This window comes from Cherax quadricarinatus, chromosome 3 (assembly GCF_038502225.1).
Source record: "Cherax quadricarinatus isolate ZL_2023a chromosome 3, ASM3850222v1, whole genome shotgun sequence".
NCBI classification, from domain to species: Eukaryota; Metazoa; Arthropoda; class Malacostraca; order Decapoda; family Parastacidae; genus Cherax; species Cherax quadricarinatus.
The window spans coordinates 15430011-15449450 of NC_091294.1; the positions used below are offsets into that span (position 1 = coordinate 15430011).

Consider the following 19440-nt stretch of genomic DNA (forward strand, 5'->3'; position numbering starts at 1 on the left):
GTTGCGCATGTGTGGGGTTCTGTGTGTGTGTGGTTGTGCATATAAGTAGTTGTGCGTGTGTGGGGTTGTGCGTGTGCAGGGTTGTGCGTGTCGTGCATGTGTGTCGCACGTGTCATGCGCGTGTGTGTTGCACATGTGTGTCGTATGTGTGTGTCATGCGCGTGTGTCGTGCGTGTGTTGTGCATCATGCGTGTGTCGTGCGTGTGTGTGCATCATGCGTGTCGTGCGTGTGTGTGGTGTGTGTGTGTGTGTGTTAGTTAGTTAGTTACCATTTTGTCCTAGGCACATGTCGATTAGACACTAGGCCTGTTGTGTGTGTGTGTAGGTGTGTGTGTGTAGGTGTGTGTAGGTGTGTGTAGGTGTGTGTAGGTGTGTGTGTGTGTGTGTGTGTGTGTGTGTGTGTGTGTGTGTGTGTGTGTGTGTGTGTGTGTGGTGTGTGTGTGTGGTGTGTGTGTGGGGTTGTATGTGTGGTTGTTTGTATGTGTGGTTGTTTGTGTGTGTGTGTGTGTGTGTGTGTGTGTGTGTGTGTGTGTGTGTGTGTGTGTGTGTGTGTGTGTGTGTGTAAAAGTCATCACCTAATTATGCTTGCGGGAGTCGAGAGACTGCTCCTGGCCCCGCCTCTTCACTGAGCACTATTAGGTCCTCTCTCCCTGCTCCATGAGCTTTATCATACCTCAACTTAAAGCTATGTATAGTTCCTGCCTCCACTACCTCACTTGCTAGACTATTCCACTTCCTGACTACTCTATGATTGAAGAAATACTTCCTAACATCCTTTTGACTCGTCTGAGTCTTCAGCTTCCAATTGTGACCTCTTGTTTGTGTCCCCCCCTCTGGAACATCCTGTCTCTGTCCACCTTGTCTATTACACAGTATTTTGTATGTCGTTATCATATCTCCCCTAACCCTCCTGTCCTCCAGTGTCGTCAGGCCGATTTCCAGTAACCTTTCTTCGTAGGACATTCCCCTTAGCTCTGGAACTAACCTTGTCGCAAACCTTTGCACTTTCTCTAATTTCTTGACGTGCTTGATCAAGTGTGGGGTTCCAAACTGGTGCTGCATACTCCAGTATGGGCGTGACATACAGTGTACAGTGTCTTTCCTTACTTAGGTATCGGAACGCTAATCTCAAGTTTGCCAGGCGCCCAAATGCTGCAGCAGTTATCTGGTTGATGTGTGCTTCCGGAGACGTGCTCAGTGTAATACTCACCCCAAGATCTTTCTCCTTGAGCAAGGTTTGCAGTCTTTGGCCACCTAGACTATACTATGTCTGCTGTCTTCTTTGCCCTTCCCCGATCTTCATGACTTTGCATTTGGCAGGGTTAAATTCAAGGAGCCAGTTGCTGGACCAGGCTTGTAGCCTGTCCAGGTCTGTGTGTGTGTGTGTGTGTGTGTGTGTGTGTGTGTGTGTGTGTGTGTGTGTGTGTGTGTGTGTGTGTGTGTGTGTGTGTGTGTGTGTGCGCACTCACCTAATTGTAGTTGCAGGGGTTGAGACTCGGCTCCTGGCCCCACCTCTTCACTGAATGCTACTAGGTCCTCTCTCCCCCTGCTCCATGAGCTTTATCATACCTCATCTTAAAGCTATGTATAGTTCCTGCCTCCACTACCTCACTTGCTAGACTATTCCACTTCCTGATTACTCTATGGCTGAAGAAACACTTCCTAATATTCCTTTGACTCATTTGAGTCTTCAACTTCCAAGAGTGACCTCCTGTTTCTGTGTCCCCTCTCTGGAACACCTTGTCTGTGCACTTTGTCTATTCTATATAGTATTTTGTATGTCGTTATCATGTCTCTCCTAACCCTCCCGTCCTCCAGTGTCGTCAGGCCGATTTCCCTTAACCTTTCTTTGTAGGACATTCCTCTTAGCTCTGGAACTAACTTTGCCGCAAACCTTTGCACTTTCTCTAATTTCTTAGCGTGCTTGACCCAGTGCGGGTTCCAAACTGGTGCCGCATACTCCAGTATGGGCCTGGTGTAAACGGTGTACAGTGCCTTGAAAGATTCCTTACTTAGGTACCGGAACGCTAATCTCCGGTTTGCCAGGCGCCCATATGCAGCAGCAGTTATCTCGTTGATATGTGCTCGGTGTTATACACGCCTCAAGATCTTTCTCATTAAGCGAGGTTTGCAGTCATTGGCCAGCTAGCCTATTACTCTATCTGTGGTCTTCTTTGCCCTTCTCCGATCTTCATGACTTTGCATTTGGCAGGGTTGAATTCGAGAAGCCAGTTGCTGGACCACATGTCCAGCTTGTCTAGGTCTCTTTGAAGGCCTGCCTGATCCTCATCTGATTTAATTCTCCTCATTAATTTCACATCATCTGCAAACAGGGACACCCCTGAGTCTATCCCTTCCATCATGTCATTCACATATACCAAAAATAGCACTGGACCTAGGACTGACCCCTGTGGGACCCTGCTCGTCACAGGTGCCCACTGTAATACCTCATCACGTACCATAACTTGTTCTTGCCTCCCTGTCAGGTATTCTCTGATCCATTAAGTGCCCTTCCCATTATATGCGCCTGATCCTCTAGTTTCTGCACTAATCTCTTGTGAGGAACTGTGTCGAAAGCCTTCTTGCAGTCCAAGAAAATGCAATCGACCCACCCCCTCTCTCTCGTGTCTTACTTCTGTTACCTTATCACAAAACTCCAGAAGGTTTGTGACACAGGATTTGTCTTCTATGAAGCCGTGCTGGTTGTCGTTTATACTCTTGTTCCATTCCAGGTGCTCCACCACTCTCCTCCTGATAATCTTCTCCATTACTTTGCATACTATACACGGCAGTGACACTGGTCTAGTTTAGTGCCTTATTTCTGTCTCCTTTTTTAAAAATGGGAACTGCATTTGCCGTCTTCCATACCTCAGGTAGTTGCCCAGTTTCAAGGGATGTGTTGAAGATTGTGGTTAATGGCACACAGCATTTCTGCTCCCTCTCTAAGGACCCACGGGGAGATGTTGTCCGATCCCATTGCCTTTGAGGTATCAAGGTCACTTAGAAGCTTCTTCACCTCCTCCTCAGTTGTGTGTATTTCATCCAACACTTGTTGGTGTCCCCCTCTGTTCTGTCTTCCCAGAGTCCTTCCTGTCTCCACTGTAAATACTTCCTTAAATCTCGTGTTGAGCTCCTCACATACCTCTTGATTGTTTCTTGTGAGCTCCCCACCTTCTACCCTCAGCCTGATTACCTGGTCTTTGACTGTTCTCTTCTCCTAATGTGGCTATACAGCAGTTTTGGGTCAGACTTGACTTTCAATGCTATGTTGTTTTCGTACTGTCGGTGGCCCTCCCTATCTGCACATACTCGTTTCTGGCTCTTTGACTAATCTCTATTTTCCTGGGTCCTTTGCCTACTGTACTTTTTTCATTCTCTAATGCACTCAGTTTTTGCCTCCCTACACCTTCGGGTAAACCAAGGGCTTGCTATGGTCTTCCCATTATCTCTGTTGCCCTTGGGAACAAACCTTTCCTCTGCCTCCTTGCATTTTGTTATGCATTCCATCATTTTGTTTACTGACTTTCCTACCAATTCTCTGTCCCACTGAACATCCTGCAGGAAGCTCCTCATACCTGTGTAGTGCCCCCTTTCATAGTTTGGCTTTTCCTATTCAACTCCTGTTACGCTCTTCACTTGTAACTACATATTCAAAGCTCAGAACCATGCAATCACTAGCTCCAAGGGGCCTGTCACATGTGATGTCCTCAATGTCCAAGCTGCTCAGGGAGAACATGAGGTCCAGTCTTGCTGGTTCATCCTCCCCTCTCTCTCTGGTAGTGTCCCTAACATGTTGGCACACGAGGTTTTCCAGTACCACATCCATCATCTTGGCTCTCCATGTTTCGGGACTCCCAGGTTTTCCAATCAATCTCCCTGTTGTTGAAATTGCCCATAACCAGTAACTTTGCTCTGCTCGAGTGAGCTCTCCTGGCCACCTCAGCTAGTGTGTCCACCATTACTCTGTTGCTCTTTTCATATTCCTCTCTTGGCCTCCTGCAGTTCTGTGGTGGGTTATAAATCACTACAATGACTACCTTATGTTACCCAGACTGAACTGTACCTACTATGTAATCTCTTTCTCCAATCTCATCCATTCCTTTCATTTCCTCAAATCCTCATCGGTTTTTAATGAGCAGTGCATCCCCTCCTCCTCCTGTGTATGTGTGTGTACGCATGCACACGAGTGCATGCATGTAAACCTCACAACCGTGTGGTAGAATGTTTATATTGATATTTTTAAGGAAACATGTAATATTAACATTTTATAAGTATCAGCCGTTTTTCATCAATACCGACACCATAAAAATGGCTGATTCTCACCAATGCTGGTACCAATACTTTAACACATCTCTAATAAAACCCTAATACTAATGCTAGTAATAATTACAATTAACTGCGTGGGTTTTGGTAAATTAATAGTTAGTACCATACCACTCTGTCCTTGATATTGTTTCATGTCTACATGACGCTCATCTTCAGCACAAATTGGGGGGGGGGGGGGGGGGGGGTAAAAATTCATGGGTTTCAATATTATAATATTTATGCTCCAACAAAAGTTGAATACAAATACCAAATTTAAAGATGCTAACCAGTGTTTACGCCAAAGCAACCTATGAAATTTAGCCGAGTGCTTTTGATTGCTCCCACAACACCTGAGGTTACTCCCACATCACTGGCTCTGGCAACCACAATAAAATACGCATGCATCTAAAATTTCACAGAAATGTGTTTAAAACTTACATGAAGCTACACACCTAGTTTCAACAAATTTAGAGATAGTCAAGCAAAGACCATCTTCAAAATTGGTATACATTATATGGAATGAACCTAAGAAGCACTATTGACAAGCATAATTTAATTAGGGTGTTCCAACACACATTCATGTGGGATCATTCTTGCCTAACAGATCTGCTGATTTTCAACAAAAAAAAATCTGAGACAGATGATGCAATACTGCTTACTTGGATTTCAGCAAATATGCGGTATGAAATACTAGTGCCCAAGGCACTGCACTAGCAACTGACTAGTGGTAGTATGACTTGACCTTGGGCATGTAACCAGGTGATGGACACCATAAACTCCGGCCATGTTACTTACTTATTCTTTATCCTGGCTCTCTCACAACATGCCACAAGTTGTAGCTAAGCCTATGGAGTTTGATAGCACAAAGCCAGGGTTCCAAGTAGAAAGGGTAAGTCCTGTGAGATGTTGCCCACACCCTTGGGTTATGACTCCATATTCATTCTGTAAATTCAACAGGTGATCTTCCAGCAATAGCAAAAAAAATACTCTTCTAGCAACAGAGAGACTTAATAGACAGACTCATGACCCAGCTAGCACTCACCTGTGTACAGCAGCTGCAGGTGCCACCAGCAGTGATTTTCCCAGATTCAAGGCACCCAGTCTCCATCCCTGAAAAGGGACATTTCAAGAAGTCTAACCCTAATTTTCAAACCTACGTTGGGCTGGGTGAAGCTAATCGAATGGTTACTGTTGCAGGCAGTAGCAAATATCTTCCTGCATCATGTTACCAGTCTTCACAAAGCCATATATGACAAATTCCCAGAAGGAAAATAGAGTAACAGCCAGAAAAGGCAGTGAATAATACCATTGGAAGCACTATATGCCATGCTTTAAACACTATAATCACGTGGGACAAATTCCTCTAATTAACACAAGTGTGGCATAGCGGTGTGTTCATAAGCAGATGCCAACAAAGTGCATTAGACTGAGAATTCAGGTGTCCCTCGTATGATAATGATGCTGTATAATGGAAAGTATATTGGTGCATAAAATCATGGCAGACCAAGTGATTCTGTATTGAGGCAAGAAATCTTAACAGATTATGAAAAGAATAGAAGCTTAGAAAAATCTGGTTAAAATGTGTTCTGTGTAAGTGTGCTAAGACTGTTGCGAGGATCAGTGAATGGATTGGGGTGGAATGCATCGCCCTGTCAGATAAAAAGAGTAGCAGTGGCCCATGTTACCAAAGTGGGTGGTAACTGATGCCAAGGGTCCTGCACATCAGATGAGAAATCACTATGTGACAACTGTGCTAGGATGCACAAGTGCCTTGGAGTGCTATACCAGTAGCATTAATGGCTATAGAGAGAAGCTGCAGCCACCATAAATGCAGCCTGAGGTCATTTATGGCCAAAGTGGTGAATAGTTTCTCTAGTTTTCCATTAGTAGGGAGTCAATCTAAGAAACTGTGACTTTGGCAAGGACCAAGATGTGAAGGTTATCAAGAAGTGCATGAAGAAAACATAAATGAACTACTAGAAAAGGATGACAAAGAACAAACTACAAAAAAAATTGTGAAGGAGCTCAATTCCTAGTTAGGAGAGGGGGGAGATAACGATAGAAGATGAAGCAAAACAACCTCTAAATCAGTAGTTAACACAGCAACAACTACAGAAGTGATTCCATACTGAAGGCCCTGACACCTCTGGAAGCACTGCTCTGAAGAGTATTTTGAAGCAGTGATGCCTTATCATCAGCTGTATAAAGTACTGAAATACTGAAAGGTAAAACAAACCAGAGACGCAGTATAAAATATGTGAGCACACCACAGCCATTCACCTCCGCTCAGGAGCCGCATCAACCCTTTCCACACAATTCCATGTCAACACTCAACAATAAGTAGAATGTAAGCACGATAAATTGTATTATGTAGCAGAATTTTAAAAAAAAAGTTGGGGTAAATTTGGAGGTGTCAAGTACATAACCCTATTCTTTCCCTTATATTCTTTACTTCATGTAACACAATTTTAACTTAGGTACTGATTTTCATGAACATAACACACATGTTAATTGAAGGTTTACTGTAAATGCATTGCATAACAGAGAAGGATGACAAAATTAATTCACTGTATATGGAACTGTACATCCGAGATAGATTGAGAGCCCTGAATCCTACACACTTGAAAAATGTAGAATGACACACACACATGCTAATAACTCATACTTAGGAGACAATCTTGTATATTTTTTTAGACTTGAACCATTAACAAATCACTGAAATGAGGGAAGGGAGCCAAAGTATAAACAAGAGGGGCAGGGGAAGGAGGAGGGAGAAGGGGGCAGAGCAGTAGTCATGGTAGGAATAGTGGTAGATGTGACAGTGGTGGTGGTGGTAGCAGAAGCAGCAGCAGCAGTACAGCAATGGTAGAGATACAGTAGTGTGCATATTAATTGGGAGTTATGAAATAAGACACATTTGGAAAATTAATGTTTATTTGAAAAATATAGGGCAATGATGCATGACATAATTCACTTAATAAGAGAGATGACTACCCTTTGTTTTTATAAGCATTGCTACACACTGGCAGAGAATCAACCAATGTTGAACACATTTTGGCGAGTTCATCATGGTACCAGGTTCTAATAACAGCAGCAATTAGCTTCACAGATGAACAGTCCGTTTTTGAACTGTTGCATTTGGTTACTTCCCATAGATTCTCAATTGGGTTGAGGTCAGAAGAGTTTCCAGGCCAACTGAAAATGGTTAGCCCACTTTATTCAAAGAATATCTGCATTTCTTTGAAAGTGAGGCATGGAGCAAGATCTTGCTGGAAAATGCCTTCATCAGCAAAGTCTCTGTCCATAACAGGAAGCAAACGAGTTCCCAGGATTGCCCTGTATTTGCCACTGTTCATCATTCCCTCAACAAGCCGTCCATGGCCTTTAGCAGTAAAACTACCCCTAAACATCTTAGGCTGGTGTTTTGATACTTGCTGAACGTGTCCACTCTGAGGTTTGCCTTTGCTCCATCTCATTATCACTGATCTGTACCCATATACAGTGGACCCCCGCATAACGATCACCTCCGAATGCGACCAATTATGTTAAGTGTATTTATGCAAGTGCGTTTGTACGTGTATGTTTGCGGGTCTGAAATGGACTAATGTACTTCACAATATTCCTTTTGGGAACAAATTCGGTCAGTACTGGCACCTGAACATACTTCTGGAGTGAAAAAATATCGTTAACCGGGGGTCCACTGTACTTCAAAATGCACTTCAACTGAAAATATAACTTTTCTTCTTTCATCTGTCATGCATCACTTATGATTGAGTGCCCACCACAGCCATTTTTTCTTCATAGCAATGGTCAATAACTGTTTCTTTACCAGTTTTCTGGCAGTTCTGCCAACTTCACGGAGCCTACTTCAAACAGTTGAAGAATCAACATTTATGCCAGCTGAAGCCAAATCTCTCTCTAGATCTCTGCTGGTTTTCTTGAGATCCTTCACATTATTTCTTATGATAACCTTGTCATCGTGAGGCGTTGTCTTGCGTTTTCTTCAACATCTTCCTCGATGCAGTGCTCTACAATCATCACTGTCATCGCTTTTCAGAATCCGACCAACAATTGACTTTGCTAGGCTCAAATTTTCGGTGATCCATCTGATACTCAAACCAGCATGATTTCTAAGACTTACAGTACTTCCACACTTCCTAGGTGTAACATCCATCATGAATTTCAGCAGTAACCATGAACTGAAGGGAAGAATTTGGTGAAACCACATTCACTCATGGAGAATGCTTGCAGGAACAGTCTTACAGAGCAACAGCTATTGTAGCACTGATGAGTCGCAGGGTAACACCACAACTGGATGGTTGGCTAGAAATCAGTAGCAAACTTTTCTGAAAAGAAAAGAATCCAAACTACATTAACCTTTAAAATGTCCAAACGTAGATCTACATTTTTTCAACATTTGAATGTAAAAAAAAAGTAGATCTTTTTTTTTTAATTTGAAAACATGTAAAAAAAACTTTGATCTACCCTTTTTTTTTTGTTATATTTGAAAATATGTAAAAAAAAGTAGATCTACTTTTGGAGCACTACACATGTGAACATAGATCTGCTTGGACAGTTTAAGGGTTAATTAAGCCATATTATGAAATAATCACAAACTTTACTTCTGTCCCAATTAATCTGCACACTGCTGTAGAAATAAGAGGCAGCAGTTGAAGTAATAGTTGTAGAAAAGTAGAGAACAAATAATGACAGTGTAAAATGAGAAAAGAAAGACTGGTAGTAGTAAGACAAGAGGATCCACAAGAACATGAGAATAGAGAAGCACTGCATGAGAGCTACTGGCCCAGGGGCCAGGACAGAATCCATTGTGGGATAAAAACCCTATTGGATAGAACCCACTTAGGCAGAAGACAGGAGAGACAATGAAAACATCGGAAAGGTGAAGAGGTATGGAGAGGCAACAAAGGTCAGGTCAAGTCATGAGTGTTTTGAAGTTTAGAGCATTTAACCCTTTGAGGGTCGACAGGCCCTCTCCGAGACTCGTTCTCAGGGTCGGCCAAATTTAAAAAAAAAAAAAAAAAAAAAAAATTCTTGTTAAGATAGAGAATCTTTTCCCGATCATAAGGACACCAAAAATATGAAATTTTATGGAAAACTTACGGAATTATGCTCTCACAAAGTTAGCAGTCTCGGCGATGTTTACGGATCGGCGATTTTGCCCACTTTGAGCCCCATTTTCGGCCAGTTCCACTGTACTAGTCGACAAAAAACATGAATATTTCGCTAGAACTCCATTTTTTCTATTGAATGAGTGCAAGAAACCACCCATTTACCAATTTCAACTATCCAGGACAGTGGTCAGAATTTAGCAATTTTGCCAATTTCACACAAATTTCAGAAGATGCCAATTTCCGAATAGGGTCCAGAACAAACAAGAAATACATTCCTGGCACTAAAATGACATTTCCTCTGTTCATTAGTCACGTCTCAAGGCCCCTCTTACATTCTTTTGCTTTCCACTTTGAATTTTTATTCTCACAAAAAATAGAAGATTTGCTGTTATGCAGACTACTGCATTAGTGTAAAAAATGGTATGAATCATATTGGCGCACTTGCAAAAGAATATTAGACTCACCAGTTGACGTGTATTGAACGCTTGGCATGATTTGTTTACTTTTGAACTTTGGTAAAAATCGAACATTTCTGCTACTTTGAACTCAATTTCAAGGTACTTTTCATTGTAAAACCAGTCAAAATCATCTCAATTTCTATAATATGCCTTCCATTCTATAAAATGAGACCAAGAAAACTAGAATACAACAATAAATACCATACGAAAATACAGTGCAAAGTCGCTGTTTTATTCCAAAAAAACGGTCAAAGTTTTTTTTTTCTCATTATGCACTGTGTGCTGCAGGATTTTTTTTATACTGTGCACACTGACCACATAGACCCATTCTTTCATATGGAGGCCTACCAGCTTTCTCCCACTAGATTTGAGGGCGCTAGAATTTAGGCGTACTAGTACGTCAAAAACCCTGGGTCGTAAGCCGTACTAGTACGTCCGAAACCCTCAAAGGGTTAACAACACAATGAGAAAAAAGGGCATCTACAGAGACAAAACCAGGAGTAAGATTCATATTAGGAATACTTCACAAGACAGTGACTGTGAAGGATAGAAGGGTAGACAGTTTTGGCAGAGGAATAGTTAAAAGGATGACTATGATCTCTAACATGACAGAAAAGACCATTGTCAGTGTCAGCAAGGCCAACACTTCTTCAGTGCACTCTTAAGTCTGTTAGAGCACTCTCAATTTCTAAAAAGTATTGAAAAGGACAACAGGAACAGGAAATGGCATAGACACTGGAAACATCAGTGGCAACAGGAGAGGCATGAACTAGATTATGGTAAAGAGTATTACTTAGGTAAAAAGTTTAACATCTAAAGGATGGGTGGTGTTAAGAGTTGAGAGACTGGAAATAAAGTGGAACCTCAGTTGTCGAACGGACTAATTGTTGAACAAATCAGTTTTCGAACAAGGAATTCGGTCCTGGTTTTCATACATGGTCTTGGTTGTTGACTGACAATGCTCAGAACTCGTGATCACCAGCATCCACAGTGTGGGTTTCAGTATAGTGACATGCTATAAATCTCTCTCGAGCTCTTGCTGTGCATCTTGTAAAGGTAATGAAACTAAAAGTATGAAATCTTATGGAATTATGATATTGCAAAGTTAGCGGTCTTGGTGATAATTACACATCGGCGATTTCGCCCACTTTGAACCCTAATTTGGGCCAATTTCATTGTTCCAGTTGACGAAACTTGTAGCTATTTCACTAGAACTCCTTTTATTCTATCGACTGAGTACAAGAAACTGCCCATTTACCTATTCCAACTACCCAATATAGTGATCTGAAATTACTAATTTGGCCAATTTCACACAAAATTCAAGAAAAGCCAATATCAAATTAGGGTTCAGCATAACAATACAGATGTTCCTGGCACCAAAATAACATTTTTATCTGCTCATTAGTTGCATCTCCAGGCCCCTCTTATATAATGTTTGCTTTTCATTTTGAACTTTTATTCACACAAAAAAATAGAAAATTTACTTTTATTCAAACCACTGCATAATTGTATAAATAATATCAGTGCATTCGTGAATGCATATTAGACCCACCAGATGACATGTATTGGATGCATGACATGATCTGTTTGTCTGACGTTTTTGGGTTATCCTAGGTTCTCTACACATATGCTGCTATGTATGATTATGTAAGTGTATTTGTGAATACATGAATAAACTTACTTACTCTTGAACATCAGCAAAAATTGAACAATTTTGCTACTTTGAGCTCAGTTTCAAGCTGCTTTTAGTCTCTAAACCATTGAAAAATCATCTATATTTCTGTAATATAACTTCCATTCTATCAAATGAAATCAAGAAAACAGGAATATAATCATCAATACTTTATGAAAATACACTGCAAAGTCTCTGTTTTAAACCAAAAACAGTCGCAGTTTTTTTCTCATTATGCAGTGTGTGCTGCAGGATTCTTTTTGTACTGCGCACACTATGTGGTAGTTAGTACATTATTATTAATAAATTATACTATCATTTTTGTTCTGGAATGGATTAGTTCTATTTACATTATTCTTTATGGGAAAAATTGGTTTGGTTGCTGAATTGACATCTGGAACGAATTAAGTTCAACAACAGAGTTTTCACTGTACAGGGAAGGAAAAGAACAGAAGATTTCAAAGAAGAGAGTTTGGGAAAGAAGAAAGTCAGTTTAGCGTGTGAGAAGTCAGATTTAATGAAATCAGAAGGGTACCTTACCTTACCTTTGAAGAGCTTTGAGAGTTTGACTACTCTCAGAGCCTGGCCATGGGCCAGGCTCGTCTCATGCTTGCCTGGTCAACCAGGCTGTTGCTGCTGGAGGCCCACTGCCCCACATATCCATCACAGCCTGGCTGATCTGGCACCTGGTGCAGATACTTGTCCAGTTTCCTCTTGCAGGCTTCTACACTTGTCCCAGCCGTGTTTCTGATATTTTCTGGTAAAATGCTGAATAGTCTGCGACCCTGGATGTTGATACAGTGTTCCCTTGTCCCCACTGCACACCTGCTCCTCACTGGGTTTATTTTACGCTTCCTCCCATCTCTCTCACTCCCGTATGTTGTTATGGTAGTGTGCAGATGTGGGACCAGGCCCTCGAGTACTTTCCAGGTATACATTATCATGTATCTCTCTCTCTCTCTCCCCTGCTCCAATGAGTACATGTTCAAGACTTGAAGGCGCTCCCAGTAATTTAGGCGTTTTATTGGCTCAATGTGAGCCGTAAACAATCTCTGTATTTGTTTCAGCTCTGATGTTTCTCCTGCTTTGAACAGGGCCGTCAGCACTAAGCAATATTTTAAATGAGGGAGCACTAGCGATTTGAAGTCACTGTCAGCATTATTTCCCTTGTTCTGAAAGTTCTCAATACCCACCCCATCATCATCATCATGACTGTTGTGATCTTTGTCTTATTATGATCTTTAAAAGAAAGGTCAGCTGACAATCATTCCCAGGTCTTTTACATGTTCCTTTTGTTCTATTTGGTGACACTCTTGCGTTTTGTATATAGTGTTCCTTTTGAGTTCATTCTTTTCATACCTAAGCAGGTGAAGCTGCTTAGGTGAGAGAACGAACTGCGAAAAGTGGAAATTGCAGCCAAGAAACTGAAGGTCACTGATACAGAGAAAGCATGGCAAGAAAAAAAATGACTGTACATTTCACTGTGCATTAACTGCGATTAACGGAAAAAGAATAAGCCTGTCACTGAGTGATGAGCATACACAACAAGGACACTGAAAGTTTTATTCCACATTCAGCTTTAAACTTGATGGAAGGAGCAAGATTGTTAAGGACATCAAGAAATGGTCGAAAGAGACTAGAGTCATGTTAACAAAGACATCAACTACATAGCAAAGGCAGAGAGAAGGGCATAATTCAACAGTAAGAACAGTTTCAAAATACTCCATTAACAGTTAGCAAGAACAGGGGACAGAGGAAAGCCCATAGCAACACCAAAGGTTTGGGAATCAAAATCATCCTGAAGAAAGAAAGAGGAAGAGAGAGGGAGGGAGAGAGAGAGAGAGAGAGAGAGATAGACACACACTACCTTTGGGAATTCTAACATAATTCCTCTGACCACCACAGAGGGAACGGATCCTCTTCCCAGCAACGAAGCAAGCCTTGGTTCTGTTAATTCTCCTACAACTGACATCTCTGCTTCATCACCTGCCAGTACACTAGACAGTGAACATACCATCACTGATCCTACACCTGTCAGCACACCTGCCAACACTATTCTAACATCTGGCAGCAGTGCTTCATCGGCAAGTATTGAGTCAGGATTTTCTCCATCCCAGAGATTGGTGCAGTTAATAATCAGGGAACCATCACTGCACCTGAACACCTACTGCACCAAAGTATGAACATCAGACACATATCTGTAAGAACGGCACAGGGGCGTGGTAGAGGACATGGTAGAGGACGTGGCAGAGGACATGGAAGAGGATGTGGAGGAGGAAGACATCTACAGCCGTCTCACCTTCCACCAACAGTACCAGCGGCAGAACCTGCGGACAAATCAGCAAAACACAGGAAGTGCAACAAATAATAGTCCACCTTCCCAGGTACCTAGGCAGTGCTCTCGCTGTCACTGGAAGGGGCACACCACTAACAACTGCCACAAGAAGGGACATTAGGAGGACCAGTGTTGGAAGAAAAAGGATCTTGACAGAAAGGATAACCTGTTTAGAAATCTGTTCTCGGAACAAACCAGCAGGATCTCTGAATTGGTGAACACACTTACATGTCACCCACTCAGCTACTCCTATCTCAGCCCAGCAGGTGGCACTAGGCCTTATACAAGACCACAGACCTACATCCCTGCAGCTGCCTCAGTGCCCTACATCTCTCAAGGGCAGGCATTTTACATGCCTTACACACCCACCACCTCAAGCTGACCACATCATGAGGAGCCAGTCTGTCAGCATCCTGTCAGCCAACAATTAGAGGTTTCATTACTAATGTTGGAGAGCTCACACACAGTTTTGTGAACACTTGACATCCCAACGTGATAGCTGTTGTTGAAACATTTTTGCACGACAGGACTCCAGAAAATTTTGCAAGAACTGCTGGCTACACCTCATGGCTGAGAAGAGACAGGCAAGGCCAAGGAGGTGGTGTTGCTGTGTGTTTCTCTAAAAGTATACATGCCCAGCACATTGATGTTGCCATCCCTACTCATCTTGAAATCAGGTTCAAGCTATACATAAACACTAGTACCTCTGTACTAGCATGTGCAAGGTACAGACCTCAGTGGCAACATGCAGACCCCGTCAAGTTCCTAATGAAAAATGAGGACTTCCTTCTGCTACAACACAACTGTCAACATATCAGAGGGACTTTGATGACCTTCTTGTAGTATTTGACATGAGAAACTTTGTTGATTTCCCTACTCATATCTCTGGCTCCTCCCTTGACCCAGAAGTGAGTGATCCGGCAGAAGATATAGTCACTTGTCAACCCCTCAATTGACCACAAGGCTATTTTTATGACACTTATGATCTCAACAGAATGAGGTGAGGAGTCCACATGCACAACAATGGCTATGGGAAACAGGTAATTGGCCAGCCCTTTGCTCTGAACTCGCCACCACCGATTGGAATGCTCTTCCCCAAGAGAATGTTGACAACCAAGTGAAAGCCTTCACTGGACACATACTTAATCTACAACAAGAACACATACCTCACCGGCAACATGTGACGAAGCCTACAGATCAGCCTTGGTTTGGCTTTTGTTGCAGAGAGGCTGCTACTGCTAAGTACAAGGCATGGCAAAGGTGTAAGAGATATCCTACCACCTATAACAGGAACTTGCACAGGCAAGCCTGTAAGCATATGGGTGACGTTCAAAAGTGGGCCATCACTAAATGGGAGGTGGACACAAAAAGAAAGCTAGCATCAGGTACAGTAGGCTCCAAAACCTGGTGGTCCCTGGTCAGGGACAGACAAGGTTATCTGCCTGAAGAACTCATTCCACCTCTAAATCAAAAGGATGGGACCACCTCTATTAGTAGTCAAGAGAAAGCAGACCTTTCTGCCGAACACTTTGCTACCAAAATGCAAATTCCTGATCCAGCAAGGGGCCCTCCTTGGCTAGCTGCAAGAACTGTGTCAAAACTGTCAGTGGTGGCAATAAGGCAGGAGGAGGTGCATTTCCTTCTTAAATTGCTTGACCAAGAAAAGGCTGTGGGCCAAGACAAGTTAAGCCCAAGATTGCTGAGAAAATGTGCAACCAGCTAGCAGCACCTCTAACTCGCATCTTTCAGCACTGCCTAGTACAGTGTAAATGGTCTTCTCCGTGGAAAGAGGCAAATGTAGTCCCTGTTCACAAAAAGAACAGAAGGGCAGAAATCAGCAATTACAGACCAGTGTCACTCCTGTCAATCACTGGCAAGATCCTCGAGACAATCTCAAGACAAATAGCAGTTTTTCGACTACCACTCACTACTTTGTGACTGTCAATATGGCTTCAGGAAAGGTTACTCTGCTGCTGACCTGTTGTTAAACCTCTCTAGTAAGTGGCACCAGTCACTGGATGAATCCAAAGTCATCTGTGTGGTAGCACTGGACATTGCTGGTTCTTTCGACCAGGTGTGGCACCAGGGCCTCTTAGCAAAACTGCAAGATCTGGGAAATACAAGAACTACGCTATGTTTCCTCAGTGATTACCTTCATGGTAGATCTCTAAGGGTAGTTCTCAATGGAATGGAATCAGCAAGACATCCTATTAGGGCAAGTGTTCCATGAGGAAGCGTGCTGGGACCATTGTTATGGAATGTCTACTTCAATAATCTTCTTCATCTCATCCCGGAATCCCATGCATATGCACATGACTGTACAGTGGACCCCCGCCTAACAATATTATTTTAATCCAGAAGTCTGTTTGGGTGCCATTATAGAACGAATTTGTTCCCATAAGGAATATTGTGAATTAGATTAGTCCATTTCAGACCTCCAAAAATACACCTACAAAAGCACTAACAAAAACACACTTACATAATTGGACGAGTTGGGAGCTGATCGTAAGGTGAGGGTCCACTGTACACTGACATTCACTTATCCAAGAGAATAAATGCCAGCTGCTCTAAGCTACATCAATCATCAGCTAAGAGCTATATCAGCTTGGGAATATAGATGGCAAGTAACATTTGCAACTGAGAAAACACAAATGATGGTCTCTAGGCACTATGATGGTAATGCCAGTGCAGTAGTAAGGATGAATGGGAGGGTGTTGGCACCTGGGGAAGAAGTTGATATCCTTGGGGTGAAATTTGACTACAAACTGACCATGAAGAACAACGGTGTAAATCTTGCAAACAAAGCAGCCAGGAAGCTTACAGCACTTCACCATATCTTGCATCTGCTTGACAGCAGGGGTTGCAAGATTCTGTATGAAGCACAAGTATGCTCACACCTGAGTATGCTCCACTTTCTTGATTTGCCTGCCCCCCCTCTCATCTGCGACTGCTGGACAGAGTAGAGAACAGAGCAAGAAATCTCATATCTCGCGTGGACCAATCCTGGATAGATCTGTCATTTCAGCAGAGCCTTCAACACAGGAGGGATGTGGGTTGCCTACTAGGCCAGTCCTTCACAATTCCAACCCACTAACAGAACAAATGCTACCCAAGCAATAAACTCAGGTGCAAGTCTGACTCAAATCCAACCCCTCTCACTCGTGTATTTTTTTTTTTTTTTTCAACAAGTTGGTCGTCTCCCACTGCGGCAGGGTGACCCAAAAAAGAAAGAAAATCCCCAAAAAGAAAATACTTTCATCATCATTCAACACTTTCACCGCACTCACACATTATCACTGCTTTTGCAGAGGTGCTCAGAATACAACAGTTTAGAAGCATATACGTATAAAGATACACAACATATCCCTCCAAACTGCCAATATCGTGTATTTATCCAACCTAAATTTGAAACTACCCAGTGCTTTAGCTTTGATCACCCTACTAGGCAGATCGTTCCACTCATCAACTACCCCTATTACCAATGTTCATTTATACATTTTATTAGTGTTTTACATTTATTTGGCATTTTTTTCTGCATGTAAATCTATATTTATGCTAGGGAAGTGACCCCTGAAGTGACCTAGAGTTCTTATGGAGGGGGATTCCCCTTCCAAACAATAACCTCTCTTCCCTCTCTCCTCCTCCCTGTCTTCCATTCATCAACAACAGCCTTCAATAAAGGTAACTGTCATGTTGAATGTTCATTCTTTTGCACATTTAAATCTATATTTTAGGTAAAAAAAATTTTTTTTTATTGATACTTCTGGGTGCCTGGAAAGAATTAATTGGATTTAAGTTATTTCTTATGGGGAAAATTGATTCGAAAATCGTCTATTTCGATAATAGTCCCACTTCCAGGAACGGATTAAGGACGATAATTGAGGGACCACTGTATATATATCAGGTTTCTATGTTATTTATATTGTTTATTATGTCATATTAGATGAAGTGAGATAGATAAATAAGCCATAGAGTTGATATTAGCGAAATTATTGAAGCACAGAATTCCACTGGAACGGATTAATTGCATTTCAGTTAATTTAAATGAGGAAAATTGACTATGCAAACGAGCAAATCTAGTTGCGAGCAAGGTCATGGAACGGATTAAACTCGCAAGTAGAGGTTCCACTGTATACTCAATAATTCTAGTGGCTTCAAATCAAGCAGGAGAAAGCTGGTAGGCCCACATGTGAGAGAATGAGTCTGTGTGGTCAGTGTGCTCCACAAAAAAAATCTTGCAGCACGCAGTGCATAATGAGAAAAAAAAATGAACGTTTTTTTGGATTAAAGTGCCGACTTTGAGGTGTATTTTCATATAGTATGTATTCTCGTTTTCATGGTCTCACCTGATAAAATGGAAAACATATTACAGAAATAGAGATGATTTTGATTAGTTACACGATGAAAACGACCTTGAAATTGAACTAAAAGTAGCGGAAATGTTTGATTTCTACCAATGTTCAAGAGTAAGCAAATCATACCACATGTCCAGTACACGTCAACTGGGCAGTCTAATATTCTTTCACTAGTGCACTGATATTATTTATGTCATTTTTACAATAACGCAGTAGTCTGCATAACAGTAAATTTTGTATTTTTTGTATGAAAAAAAATAAAAATGGAAAGCAATAGTAATATAAGAGGGGCCTAGAGATGTGATTAATGAACAGATGATGTGTTATTTTAGTGCCAAGAACTACACTGTTTATTCTGGACCCTATTTTGAAATTGGCATCTTTTTTAATTTGCATGAAATTGGCCAAATTGCCAATTTCTGACCACTTTATTGGGTAGTTCAAATCAGTAAATGGGCGGTTTCTTGTACTCAGTTGATAGAAAAAATGGAATTCTAAAGAAATAGCTATGAGTTTGGTCAACTGGAATAACGGAATTGGCCAAAAACAGGTCTCAAAGTCGGCGAAATCGCTGATGCATATATGTCGCCGAGACCGCTAACTTCGCGGGAGCGTAATTCCGTGAGTTTTCGACCAAATTTCGTACTCTTGGTGTCATTACCGTCGGAAAAAGATTCTCTATCATTTCATAAGAAAAAATAATTTTTTTCTTTTCCAAAAATTTTATGACATAGAATGACAATTTCAGAAAGGAGCTTGTGACAGTCAAAGGGTTAATATTTTAAGGTAAGTAATAAGTGTACTCTGTGTGTATCTTAATTTTTATTGTGTTTTTTAACCCTTAAACGGTCCAAACATACATATACGTTCACTCGCGCAGCGCCCCAAATATTTAAAAAAAAAAAAAAAAAAAAATTATATGGTGGGAATCGGCCGGTGTGACAAAAAAAAAAAAAAATTATATAATATATATATATATATATATATATATATATATATATATATATATATATATATATATATATATATATATATATATATATAAAATATAATATATATATAGTATATAGAGAGAAAAAAAAAGCACATTTTTTTTTTTAAGTGAATGACAGTTTCAGAAAGGGGCTTGCGACAGTCAAAGGGTTAATGCACACTGTAAGTGTGGTTGAATACAGTATAACAA

The 19440-nt window shown here is 41.4% G+C and overlaps 1 protein-coding gene across 5 annotated transcripts in view; it reads right to left on the bottom strand.

The window, feature by feature from the left end:
* The window catches only part of LOC128706566 (protein FAM136A), a 111416-nt gene that overhangs the window by 44949 nt on the left and 47027 nt on the right, over nt 1–19440 (bottom strand). For 2 of the 5 annotated variants that reach the window (XR_011392662.1, XM_070090290.1), the window contains exon 4: nt 5348–5415. The exons of the other annotated variants lie outside the window; for them this stretch is intronic. Coding sequence is in view for 1 of the 2 variants with exons in the window: in XM_070090290.1 (XP_069946391.1) it covers nt 5348–5415 (68 nt within the window). In the remaining variant the exon portion in view is untranslated. The remainder of the gene's footprint in view (nt 1–5347; nt 5416–19440) is intronic. 5 annotated transcript variants of the gene reach the window in all.